General features: G+C 37.6%; 1 protein-coding gene across 3 annotated transcripts in view; it reads left to right on the top strand.

Moving 5' to 3' along the window:
- FAF1 (Fas associated factor 1) overlaps nucleotides 1–13598 on the top strand; it is a 203682-nt gene that overhangs the window by 183612 nt on the left and 6472 nt on the right. For all 3 annotated transcript variants that reach the window (XM_063297915.1, XM_063297914.1, XM_063297913.1), the window contains exon 18: nucleotides 5380–5595. In XM_063297915.1, coding sequence (XP_063153985.1) covers nucleotides 5380–5595 — 216 coding nt within the window. The remainder of the gene's footprint in view (nucleotides 1–5379; nucleotides 5596–13598) is intronic.

The following is a 13598-nucleotide window of genomic DNA, read 5'->3' as shown; positions in this document are numbered from 1 at the left end:
TCAGGGCAGAGTAAATTGGAACAGTTACTTCCCATGATCTGAAGTCTGTATTCCTGTTAATACATACCAAAATAGCTATTGCCTTTTTAGCAGCTGCACCATACTGCTGGCTCATGTTTAACTTGTGGTTGACAAGGACGCCCAGACCCGTTTCACATGTACTACTCACAAGCCAGGTTTTCCCCACCTTAGATTTGTGCCTTAGATTTTTCCTATTCAGATGCATACGTTTACATTTCATTTCAGCCCATTGTTCAAACCTGTTTTGATATTTTTTTTAATATCTCTTTTTTCTCTAACAAATTAGCCATCCCTCCAGCTTTATGTCCCCTGCAAACGTATAAATTTTCCCTCAATTCCTTCATCCAAGTAACCGGTAAAATGTTGAACAGCCCAGGATGCAGTACAGAGCCCTGTGGCACACATCCATTAACAAGCATTCAGCCAATTGTGAGTCTGTTTAATGACTATCATCTAGCCTGCATTTTATCATTTTATTAAGGAGAACATCATGAGACTTTATCAATGGCTTTGCTTGAGGTGCACTTAGATACACTCAGATCTATGGCATTGTTCTGATCTACGCTGAGCTAGTAACTCTGTCAAGGAAAGAAATAAGGTGACTTTGACATGATTTGTTTGCAACAAACCCAAATTCGTTTAGATCCTGTTAATTGTAGCATGTTTATTCAAGGGCTCACAAACATGCTTGGATAAACATGCTACATCATGGTCTCTTGATCTGAAGCTGAACAGAATCACCAGTAGTTGTCAGCTACTTTCCAGAATTGATTCAGACTCAAGACAGTTGGCTTCTAACTTAGATGCTGAGCTTGGAAGAGTACCAAGCCCCAAAACACAACATCAGCTAAAGATAGCTCAGCAGTGGAGATCTGCATGACTCCTTGAAAGGAGAAAGTATTAATTCCCCTAATTAGGCAAAGCCAGGAGCTCTGGCTGTATAACATCATCCTCCACACCATCTTCCCCTGTTGGAAACAATGGTCCTGTATCCTGCCCTGAATTCCTGCAACCTGATGTTCCAAGTGCAGCTGCTCCTTGTCTTGTGGATAGGCCTCCAGCTTTGACTTTGGACTGGCTACTGTAGATCCTTCTGGTCATGACGCACAGACTGTTACTTTGATAACCCAGTATCTCTGCCTTAAATTTCTTCCAGCTTGCAGACTGACTTCACTGTTATAATTTACAGGCGTGTCATTGTTGTTGTTGTTGTTGTTCCCACCTTTTTTATATATAACTCAAGGCAGCGAACATACCTAATACTCCTGTCACCTATTTTCCCCACAACAACCCTGTGAGGCACCTTAACCACTATACCAAACTGGCATCCTATTATCTATTCAAGCCTTTATTTATGCCTCCTAGCCAATGGTTATCTGTATGCTTATTTTTGCCTTGGCTACTGAGACAGTGTCATGTATTGCTAAATTCATTAAGATGGGGCCCCTGAGATCTGTTCGAACCTCTTTTTCCTAAGATGCAGGACTGAAGGGCTAATCATCTTTTTTTTAGATAAGACTGAGCCCAAAATATCTATCTGCTCATTTTAAATAATGTTTTGAGATATTTCTCTTTCTCAGCCCTAGGGTCAGCCCCAGAGGTCTCTTTTACGGGAAGATAGATAGATAGATAGATAGATAGATAGATAGATAGATAGATAGATAGATAGATAGATAGATGATAGATAGATAGATAGATAGATAGATAGATAGATAGATAGATAGATATTTGGTTCCTTCGAGTCATTGTTGACTCCTGGCAACTGCCTGGACCACCCCCTGCAGTTTTTGTGGCAAGATTTCAGAAGTGGTTTGCCATTGCCTGCTTCCTAGGGTTGAGAGAGAGTGCCTGGCCCAAGGTCACCCAGCTGGCTTTGTGCCTCATGGTCTCCCAGTTTCTAGCCTGATGCCTTAACCACTACACCAGACTGGCTGTCTACAGAGAGATTTATGACAAGCCAATTAAAGCTCAAGACTTCTAAGTTGCCTTGCATTCTGTTGATGACAAGTCTGAGGTTGCCCAGTATAGATGTCATGCTGGCATGTCTATAATTTTTTAGGTTCTCCTTCTTCCCCTTTTTGAAGGCAGGGATGATATTTTCTGTTTTCCAGGCTTCTGGAATCTTGCCTATCTTCTCAAAGATTATTACAAGTGGTTCTGTGATCAACCATTGCCCATTACCAATTCACAACTTTTTCTCACAATGGACCCATAGCCTCTTTGGCTTTATTGCTAACATGTCCAAATAGCTCTTTTTTGTTGGTTTTGAGGGCCTGGGTATCTTTTGCAAGCCTTATGTCAAGTTCTTTGGCAGCTGCCTAAATTAAGGTGATTCTTTTCCAAGCATGCTTTTCACGATGTTCTCTTTAGCAAGATTTATTGAGATGGGTAGATTGAGGTTACAAGAATTTCAGCAACTGAAAGATAACACACCTCCCCTGACATCATATTGGGACTGCACATAGCTGCCTCAGTTCGACTGAATGGAGAACCACCGACCATTACTCTACACTTCTTTCTCAAGGTGGTTCTTGAATTTCTTAAGTTCATAGGGGACCACATGTTTTTACTAGTGTTCTAAAGCAAAGTTTGCTCAGGTAATTGTGGATCATCCTCCAGAGGGAGAGCCACAGTTACCCCTGGAAGCCTTCTAATCCTTCTGCCTTTTTGGATCACATGCTTCTGCCAAAGTTTTTCTGATCTATGTATTCACTTTTCTGCCCCTCCTGGAGAATGTCTACTATCCTGTCCAGGAAATTCTCATTTGTGTGGTGGTGAAGAAACACTCCCTTCAAACCCTTTAACGTTCTCTTCCAATAAGGAAACAAGATTGCACTTGCAGATGTAGTCTGGATCTTCTTTAGTCAGGAAGACAAACATTGTACACACCTTGCAGATCATGATCATGATTCCCTCACTGTCCATATTGCTTTGAGCTTCCCCTGCTGACTACTCTAGCCAACTTCTCATGAAAACTTCCCTGTTTGCTCACTGAACTTGTGAGCTTCTCAAAGCTGCTTCTGGAAACTGGGTTCCTTATATGCCTTCTTGAGCTGCCTCAACTAGGTCAACAAGGGCCATGCTCCAATCAGACACAACAGGTAGTCAGCAGCACTCAGGAAATGAAAAACAATCTATCAGCAGCACTTAGGAAACTGAACAGCAGCAGACAGCAGTCTTTTCCTCTCTCCTTTGCTTTGCTTTTCTCATCTGCCTTGTATAGTTTGCTTGCCAAACTCCTGTTTTCCTGATCACTCACCCAATGAGCTTCCAGTGGATTTTATTAAAGTCTCTGGAAGAAAGGGAGAAGCTTCCCTCTTTCTCTCCCTCCTTACTGCCAGCTATTGGATTTGTAGAATGCAGATGCATGTACTTACATATGATGCCTGTCACCTAGCAACAGATTAACCCCCAGACCAGGTGTCCATTATGTGTTGCTTGTTGGCCCATTTGAGACAATGACATACATGAGCCTTTGCACAGAGTGTATTTTCTACAGTTGTTCTGGTTCTTGTTCATATGTATTTACTTGTATGGTATAATGATTTTGAAGCTTGAAAAATATCAAAAGGATGGAGGTGAAAAGACAGAAGTTCCAACCGGTAGTATGCGCATATACTAGCTCTTGGGCATACTGTACTAATTAGTACACATTTTTGCTGGTATTTATGCTTTGTCCTGTTGATTTTTGACTGCTTTTAATGACTCTAACTTTTTCCTTTCAAATCTAGGTTTGTCCAAATCTTAAACTCATTGAGTTGAATCCAGTTTTAACCATACTTGAAGATCAATCAGGCTTAAGTTGTATAGTCTTTTTTAAGTTCCGTTGCTTGATTTCAATGATTCCACTATTAAATACAGCTAAGTCTGAATCTAGCCCAACAGAGGAATCTGAAAAAGTTTGGGCAATGAAAAATTCATTAACATTTTCAAAACACATAAAATATTTTAAAGAAATGTATTTGTTTTAAAAGCACTAATAGAGTAGTTTGACTTGAAGTTATTTCATTGATGTATCTTATGTTTTCATAACTAGGTAACCCATTTCAGTGCAGATGTATGTATAGAGAAATTAAATGTTGAGAACTTTGCTCTCTTGTTAAAAAAATGTGCGAAGGTTACAGGATTTTAATAAATTAATATATCTGTCTAAATATTTAATGGTTTTGATTTTTATGCTTTAAAGAGCAATTTGGCACTTTACAATTATTCACTCAATCAAGATTTCCTAAGTCCTTTCTGTCCAACAATTAAATTACCTATCACCACTATGCAGTAAACTATAGGTTTAATAATGTGTTATAAGAGAAGGATTTATTTTAATTAGTTGTTTTTCAGCTGTTATTAAGGAGTGAATAAAGATGAATATGTTATTGAGATGTAAATTATTGAACTGTTATGTGGAAATGAACTTCAAAAACAGGAAGACAGCCTAATACTTGAAGAACAACTTTTCTTATAAAAAGAAAAAGTGGCTTAAACATTAGAAATAAAAAGAGAGGAGTTTACCCTGTACTTTATCTAGGCAAAGAGAAGGATCTTTTCCACCATGGTATCTAATAGCATCCATGGGGGTCAAAAAAGTCAAGATGGCCCTGCCCATTTTGTATGTGTATTTGCATATTTAAAGGGGTAAGACTTTAATTGTGTGGTCATGAGTATTATCTTGACATTTTTTAATCTAGTGGTGTCATTTAAGTATCAGTGCTTGGCGATAGGCATAGCAGAGCAAGATCTTGGAATTATAAGCCTGACACTTTGGCTACTATCATGGCACAGGCAAAGCTCTAGCCTGCTCTGGAGATATAAACTACTTTAAATAAAGGCAGTTACAGTTGAGGGTCAGGGCCTGCCAATCATTATTTAGAAAGCTAGTAACCATTTGTACAAAATTGCAAATGATAATCTTGCCAAAATTTATTTCCTAGGTTTGAACCTCTGAAAAAGGCAAGGAGAATGGGTCAATGAGCCAACTCACACACACACACACCCCTTGTCAGGAGATGGGAAGTCTAGTAGGTAAAAGTGTAGAGTTGACCCTCCTCTTCTTCAGCCCTCAAAATGAATAGAATGAAAAAACCTGATGTACTGTTGAAGTTTGAAATTGCTACAAAACCTGAATCAAAGAGGAGGTTGCTTGCCCTCTCAGAAGCCTAGGCAGCTTCACGGAAATGAAAGAAATCCAACATTTTGGAGATATGACCCTGTTCAGCCTCTGGCAGGCTTATGAGCAAAAATTAATTAAGCTGTACTCTTGTCAGCCTATTTTTTGTAATGCCATTCTTATTCACAAAATTATAGAATTATAAAGGAAAGTAGCTACTGATCTCTCAATGGCTTTTTTCTTTCTTTCATCAGGCTATAAGGCTCTCTTTAGAGCAGTCTTTGCCTCCCGAGCCAAAACAGGAGAGCACCGAATCAGTTAGTAAACTGCGTATCCGAACACCCAGTGGAGAATTCTTTGAACGGCGTTTCCTGGCCAGTAGCAAGCTGCAGGTCGTCTTTGATTTTGTAGCTTCCAAGGGGTACCCCTGGGAAGAGTTCAAGCTACTAGGGACCTTTCCCAGGAGAGATGTAAGTAAATAGATGTGTTTAGAATACTTTTTCCATTTATGTATCCAGTAGTAGTTCATGCTTAAGATGATGAAGCTGAGTGTGGATCTTGAAATAAGCATCTCCCCTGCTCAATGCAGAAGCTATAATGTATGATGTGCTGTAGCTTCTCTTGAGATGACCATCTAGTCTGTGCTTAAATACCTCCAGCAAAGGAAAGTCCCCTACTATTCAAGGTACTGTCAAGCAGCTTTTACCCATTTTTTCAAATATTTGATTACAGTTTCTTGTCTTTTACTTTTCAGCCCATAGATTTGTACCTCTGATCACTACAGCTCCATGTCTGGCATGAGTTTTGTAATCTAGGTCTGTCCCTCACTAAGAAGCAGTCTGAGGATTCTTGTATAATTCTTTTAAGATTTGAATGTGAGAGCCAGCTTCTCAATGGCAAAGGAAAAAACGTTTCAAAAGGGAGAACTATGATATTGAAAGGAATTCATCTCCACACTAGTTGTAAATGGATCTCACACAGTCATCTCCAGAGTCCACTGGAGTTGGGCAGCCAATAAATTTAAATAAATAAATAAACCTAGAAATGGACCTCAAACAGAAATTGACTGTCCTAATAATACTCTTTGTTTAGATTATTCTATAATATTCTTTGTATTCAATCCTTGAGAAATGTCTATCCTGGCTCTTAAGCAAATCTATTTGCCACAAAATGATTTTTTATTAACTAACTTGTGTGTTTACCACAGCAAGGAAGGGTACAAATCAAATAGATTACTACTAGAAGTAGTATATTTGATCATTCTTATCAGTAGTTTGGGCATTTTCTCACTTGATAGTAGATTTTGGGGAGTGGAGAGAACAAAACCCAAGGGAATCCATCAATCCCTGACCTTAACTTACCTTGTTCACCTTACATAAGAATAGTACCATTTGCCAACTTCATATCTGTAATAGAATACTGATCACCAGGGGGACAGCTTGTTTTCTGTCAGCTCAGGGATTGGTGGACAGCACTTTAACCTGGCTGTGACAAAATTGGCACAGCTGTCAATCATTCACCAAACAAAGTAGGAGGAACCATTCATCTCAACTGAGAATGCATTTGTAGGAAAAGCCCTTGCTACTACATCATCAGTTTTGGTTCCTACAACTCTAGGATCCATTTTACTTTTGTCAAGCAGCAGACTGATCTCTGAAGGAGCTATCTGCATGGAGTAGGTACAGAGGTCCTCTGAATTAGCCTCTGTCCTGGGGAAGTCTCCAAGTAATGATTGATATATTTGGAAAATGGAATGGGGTTGCTTAGATTGACTTATGTAATGAAAGAAAACCCTCTATGGGATTACTTTTAAAATTATATAAATAAATGTAATAAATAAGCAGGCAAACATAATAGAAGTTAGTGTTGACACACAGGGCAAAGTGCAAAAGAAACAAGATAATGTCTTTATTGGGACCAATTGAAAAGACAGAAAAGTGAGCAAGGTTTTGAAAACTTTAAAGCTTATTCACTACTTCATGACCTTTTAGTTTCTCCTTATAAAGGTATTACTTGACTGTTTCCTTTGGATTTTTCTAGCGATATCCTTTAATGACAAGATCTTTGATAACTACTTGAAAAGAGTTATGGCACTGGGTTTTGTATGGCATGGCATTTGAAACACAAGACAAGAGGCCCTTAACATCTCACAAGAGCATTGGCATGTCTTAACAGCCTGCACCTGCAAGTTTCTTTTGTAATCAAAATTAAACCTTGTATTTTTTTTTCTGTGCTGCATTTCCTCTTTTAAATGCAAGTAATGAAATCCATTTATTTGAGAGTACTGTATACTGGAGACTTAAGCTCTTTATTTACTGTATCTGGAGGCCTTAGTAAGTTAAGACTTCTACAGTATTTCACGTTTATTTATCTGAGCTATAGCTTAGGATCAGTTGGCACCTAAGTTACTTAAGGTTATTCAAATGCATTTAAAATGTTGCTTAATAATTCAGAACCAGTTTGTTTTGTTTAGAGTATTACGATTCTAAAAATCCCTTTAATTAGTCAATTCCAACAGCAGTTTAAATAAACAAGGATAAGGAAAAAGAATCTATTTCTGTCCCTTCAATTTCAGAATAGCAGTTAAAATAAATTTAACTGAAGAGAGTACAGTGCATCTAGTCAAGAGAAGGATTTAGGTTGATTTAGGACCAGATTGCAGGACTATACAATATAGGTGAGGGATTAAAAAGACTTGGATAGGAGCAGGTGTTCATTTGGGTATTTTGAATACCAACTGTACTACAGAGGGGGATGGACACAGAAAGATGCAAAAGACCATGTTGCAACATGTATCATATTTCTGAACATAGGAATGATGCATTGCTGGATCAGTTCTTTTAGACCAGCATTCTACCACAACAATTCAGTTTCCTCTGGAAGCTTAAAAGTTGGATATAAAAATGATGGTCTGTCTGTCTGTCTTTTCCTTCCTTCCTTCCTTTTGTCGCCACTATCTAGTACTCAAATTCTGATTTTGAGCATAAACATTCAGGTCTAATTGTCATTTATCTTGTTTCCATTAAAGTGTCTAAATCTTTTTTAAAAATTCATCTATATCATCGGCCATGCTATCTTCTTATGATGGTGAGTTATATTTATCCATTGGGTAATGCAAGATCTTCCTTTGACTCCATCTTGAAGCTATTGCTAGTCACTTCCATTGTATGATCCAGCATCTACTTCTAGTGACAAAAAATAATGGAAAATTCTTTCTGCTTTTTTCCACATTTTTTCATTTTTTTTTCATATTTTATCATAGTCTAGCACTATCCTTTCTGTATCTAATTACATTGCAAGTTCCACTGAGGATAGTAACTTAGTTCACCTTTTTTTGTAATTACTTCCAAACCTGAAAAGAAGTATAGTCTCCTGAATACTCTGTGAAGTACCTGAGACAGGGTAGGATTCTTTGTCTAGTGGTCATTTCTTAAGAAATGACCAATCATGAATATTGAACACCACAAACAGCTATCATCAAGATAAGAGTATTCTATTCAAATGCAGCTACTCTGTTTTCTCATGCTTAGCTTTTATTTTATGAATTTTTGCAAGAAAGTGTAGAAGCAAAATGCCAAGAAATAGCCTTGGCAACATTAAGAAATTAACATTGCCATGTCTGCTAACTAGAAAATTTAATGATCTCCTGCTGTTTTGGTAATTGGACAAGTAAATGCATCTTAATAAGGCTCTGATCCTTAGTGATCCTATAGCCCAAACTCTGTTCATTCCGATAGGGCTTGCGCTGTCAGAACTGCTTAAGAATCTGTAAATTACTAAGGCATTTTTGTATACATGTTGTTGGTCTAAACTGTACATCAGACAGTTATATTGTAGCATCTGGGAATCTTGTGTTCACCACTCTGAATCTTCTTGAGAAACACTTCCCCACACCGATAATTATAAATGGTGTCTTTAAGCTAATAGCTACCTCCTTTTTATTATGCAATCTGTATTCAGTGCTCTTTGTCTCAGGCTCTCAGCTTGATTATAAACATTTCATGTGCAGCATCTTTCATAGTTCAGAACAGCCAGATGAATTAATTTATGACTTAAAATGTTCTCAAACTTAGACAACTGAAGAAAAAAAAAATTGTCTCCATTTCTTAAAACACAAATGAATTTGTAGTAAAAATAATTCAGAAATCCATAAAATGAATGCATAATATATTGATCTTTAGCAACTCCTGGAAGAAATGGTATAATGGATTTAAAGTCCATTTTAAATGCATTCAGAATTTAAGAACTTTATTTAGAAAAATTAAATTACTGAATGTGTAGGCCATTAATTCAGTAAGCTGTGAACCAAAGTGAATTATACTGGATTTGAGATTGAGCTGTTTCCTTTGAAAGAGAGTATTTCTGATAGCAGTATTTAAAGCATCTGCAGATAACTCTTCATGCAAGCCAAAATGATATACTAGCACCATGCAAATCCTTTGAAAAGAGCCTGGGGAAAAAAGGAAGCAAAGGGATAGTGCCTGCACATGCATGTGGAGACAGCCAGGAGCATCTTCCAAGGACTCTCTTTCATGATTTTCCATGGGCCTCTACTCTGCCCCCCAAAGGATTGGATCTTAGAGTTCACCTGTTAAAATCAATGGACCTAACTTAATCCACTTGATCTCAGTGCATCTCTCTTGAATCTTGAAGGGCTTTATCAAAAGGCTAGTTTCTTTTCTACTAAAGTGTTGCTGTATAGATTGTATTTAATTTTTAAAAAATATAATTGCATATTCATCATATTTGTATACCACATGCTCTTGGCAAAGTTAGCCCACAGTGTCTTTGTGTAGCCTAGTGTTGTGATCTTTCAAATGAGATATTTTCAATTTAAATCACTAATTTATTTTTCAAGTACTTTGCCATGTTCTGCTTTATTAGTGCTATCATTAATTTTCTTTAACCTCTTTCAACTAATTATATTATGGTAGCCCAAAACAAAATATGTCATGAAATATAATAAAATATATCAAAAACATGAAAATGTAAAACAAATTAAACCAGACAGTATGATTATTTGAAATGCTTTTTATTGTTTTAATAAAGGGCAGAGAAGAAGAAAAAACAAAAATGTATTATCTTGTATATAAGAAATCATATCAATAGAGAATAATAAACTGAAAGGAAAAATATATCAGCGACTGAAGATTATAAATTTGGGGACATGCTTTGCTTCCACAATTGAAGAGTAATTTTTACTGAGTTCCATCCTTGATCAATCGATAATTCTTCACATAATGTTTAATATACAGTTTAAAAGTACATTTACATCCTTAAACTGTATTGACCTTTGTAACACTATATAAATATACAGGTAGTCCTCGCTTACCAACCACTTGTTCAGCTACTGTCCAGAGTTGTGACGGGGCTGAACAAGTTGTACGTACGACTGGTCCTCAAAATTCCAGCCATTGCAGTACTCCCACAGTCACGTGATAGTAATTCAGGTGCTTGGCAACCAGCTCACACTTAAAATGGTTGCAGCATGCCACAGTCACATGATCACATTTGTGACCTTCCCTGCCAACTTCCCACAAGCAGAGCCAATGGGGAAGCCAGCAGGGAAGGTTGCAAGTCGCTCTGGTAAGTCCCCCCCAAATCTTCCTGTGCACCATGCTGCACCCTCCTTCCCTGGGCCTCCCTGTGCTCACATGCACACACCCAAACCTCCAACACCCCTCCCCCAATTCGCACACAGTCTGTGCCAGGCCTCCCAGGGCCTTCCCCACCCCACTGCAGCACCCCTGTACTACTTACCTGGGACTCCCCCCGCTTTCTGCTTAATGACCCGCATGTCTTGGGGTTCCCATAGCAACTTGGACTGCCTGGATTGCTGTCACTAAGCAATGCAGTCACGTGACATTGTGTTTTATGACTGCATCACTTAGCGACAGCAATCCCAGTCCCAATTGCAGTCATAACTTGAGACCTGGCTTTGTGCCTGGGGCCTCGAGCGTGTGGATAGTCCCGTCTCTTGGCTGTATTAATATCCATACATTGCTCACTTGGCAGCCATGTATATTTATTTTGTATTTATCTTATATTTTAACTGTTTTAATTGTAATTGTTTTAATTGTTTTATAGTTTTATTGTTGTAAGCTGCCCAGAGTCTCTTGCTGAGATGGGCGGCTATAGAAATCAAATAAATAAATAAATAAAAATAAAACTACCTGTACAGTGAGCAACAGTAGGGCAAGCCAATATCATGCATCCATTTGATCTTAGCCAAAAGGCCATGAAAAAATACTTTATAGGTAAGTGTCCTCTAAGCCATTTTACCTTTTCAGCCCAGTGACGTTAATAGCCAGCCCATTTAAAACACTGCAATGTCTAGCAAACATGAAAATGAATGATTGATTGATTGATTGATTGATTGCTCACATTTATATGGCCACCATCACACAAGGCGACTCTGGGCAGCATACAGCAATTTAATTGCCAGAGTCCCTCTTTTGGGGGACATGAGTGGCGACGAAATTTGAGAAATATATAAATATTAAAAATGATTCTCCTCTTAAGATCATAAGGAACATGTTTTAATTCTTTAACCCCCTTACCCCTTGATTTGTTATTGAGATATTTTAACTGTTCCAGAAATCTTGCAAATCACTAATATCCACTTTGGTGATATTTCTTCATTGTCTATAAAACATATAAGTAAGTTTTAACCTGGTGTTCACATAGTAATAGCATCAAAGCTAGCCAAGATAAATGGGAAGAGCATTTCAGCATCCACAGAAGTTCTACTCAGCTTGTTCTAGCAAAAGAAATTGAAGATGAGCCTTCCCTGCAGATTTCAACATAGGGGGAAGTTATTATAAGTAACAGATACTATAAGCAACGTATCTTCTTCAGAAATCTGGGTTTAGCACTTCGAAGGCAAGCACTCTGAACTGAAGTTGGAAGCAAACACACCTTTAGTATAACTATTTAGTAGGGCTGTGTATGCTTCAAAATGATTCAGAAGGACTCCCAACCTCACACACGCACACTTTAGATTAATGCAGGCCACCTTTTTTCAGGCTTCCACATGAGTATGAGAAAAAATACAGCTACTTTAATAGCTCTTTAATGAGTTGATTCTTTAAAGCAACCACATCTTTAAAGATGTGATTACTATGTTCTTTTCTCACAGTCACAAGGAAACGCGAAGAAGAAGGGCTACTTTAATGTATAGCAATTAGGTGTTCTGCTCCTGCAAATCCAAAACCTTTCTTCTGAATTGTTTTCAAACCATGCTATTCAGCCCTTTTATTTAATAATCAGCATCTTACACTTTCAACAGCAATACTAGTTAAAATTCTGGGAGCCACATTTCTGTCTTTCCTTTCTTCCATTCTTCAGACTTAGTGAATTTCTTAAGCATGGATAAACCATTGGCATATTAGTATTTCTAATGTGTATATTTTTACTTTGTATATTGGAGCTCAACTACAACATTCTATTACACAGAAGGAATATTTATTTGTCACACAGACTAGATTTACTATTTGTGTCACATTGATAATAAGATTTTTTTAAAGTCCTGGTCCTTCACCAGGTGTGCATTTTAAGTGATTTTCACAGCACTTATACCTTGATAAGAGGGATTAGGAATGAAAGTTAAAGGATTCTTTGTCTACTAAATTCAACAGAGTAATTCATGCATGTGCAAAAAAGCAAAGGAAGTTTGCCTGCTTGAGAATTGGATCCTGTTCTTGGGTGTTAATGGAGGTGATGACTATGATCCTTGTAACTCATGTTTGACATGAGTATATTCATATCATTGCTTAAAATGACCTGCCTTGGGCTGTTTGCCATCATTTCACCTTACTCGCACACCCCCATGCCAGAGTGAGTAACAGGCTATATATCTAGTAAACAGTCAAGTGATACAGATGTGCTTATAAATGTTTATGTATAATAAACTGTGTTAAACAACAGAGTAGAAGGAGCTTTATTAAAACAATTTCAAAAACTGAGTAGGGAAAGGAAATAACATTATGCATAATATTCATGATTTTTTAAAAAATTCCTAAACCAAATATCTCTTATATTTGTACCTACATGTAGTAAATCAAATCCAAAAGTCTTTTGTCAAGATCTCTTAGGCTTTATAAGAATCTATCTTACTGGTCAAAAATGGCTAAAAAGCCATACCTACTAAGTGGCATTTTCTGTGTTTTCTGCTGCTTTAACCTAATGATTATGATTGGCAATTCTGAAGCTATTTTATCATTGGTCAGGAGGATAGGTACACAATGAATGCTGGAGGAAAAAGACAATAGGTGCTGAACTTTACCTTGAGAAAGTGAAAATTGGCAAGGGTATGGCTAAACCATTCTTGGGAGACTATTTTATACATATTTAAAGAGAGGGTTGGCAGGAGCAAGGCTGAAAGGCTTGCATTGGAGGTAGTCATTTCACTTTGTATATGGAACATTTAACTGTCAGTCAGTTCAGGCTATAAGTGGCTACTCTGTAGCTTGCC

The sequence above is a fragment of the Candoia aspera genome, chromosome 3 (genome assembly GCF_035149785.1).
Source record: "Candoia aspera isolate rCanAsp1 chromosome 3, rCanAsp1.hap2, whole genome shotgun sequence".
In the NCBI taxonomy this organism is placed as follows: domain Eukaryota; kingdom Metazoa; phylum Chordata; class Lepidosauria; order Squamata; family Boidae; genus Candoia; species Candoia aspera.
Note: the sequence above shows the minus strand (reverse complement) of the source record. Positions and strands in the feature narration are given on the sequence as shown.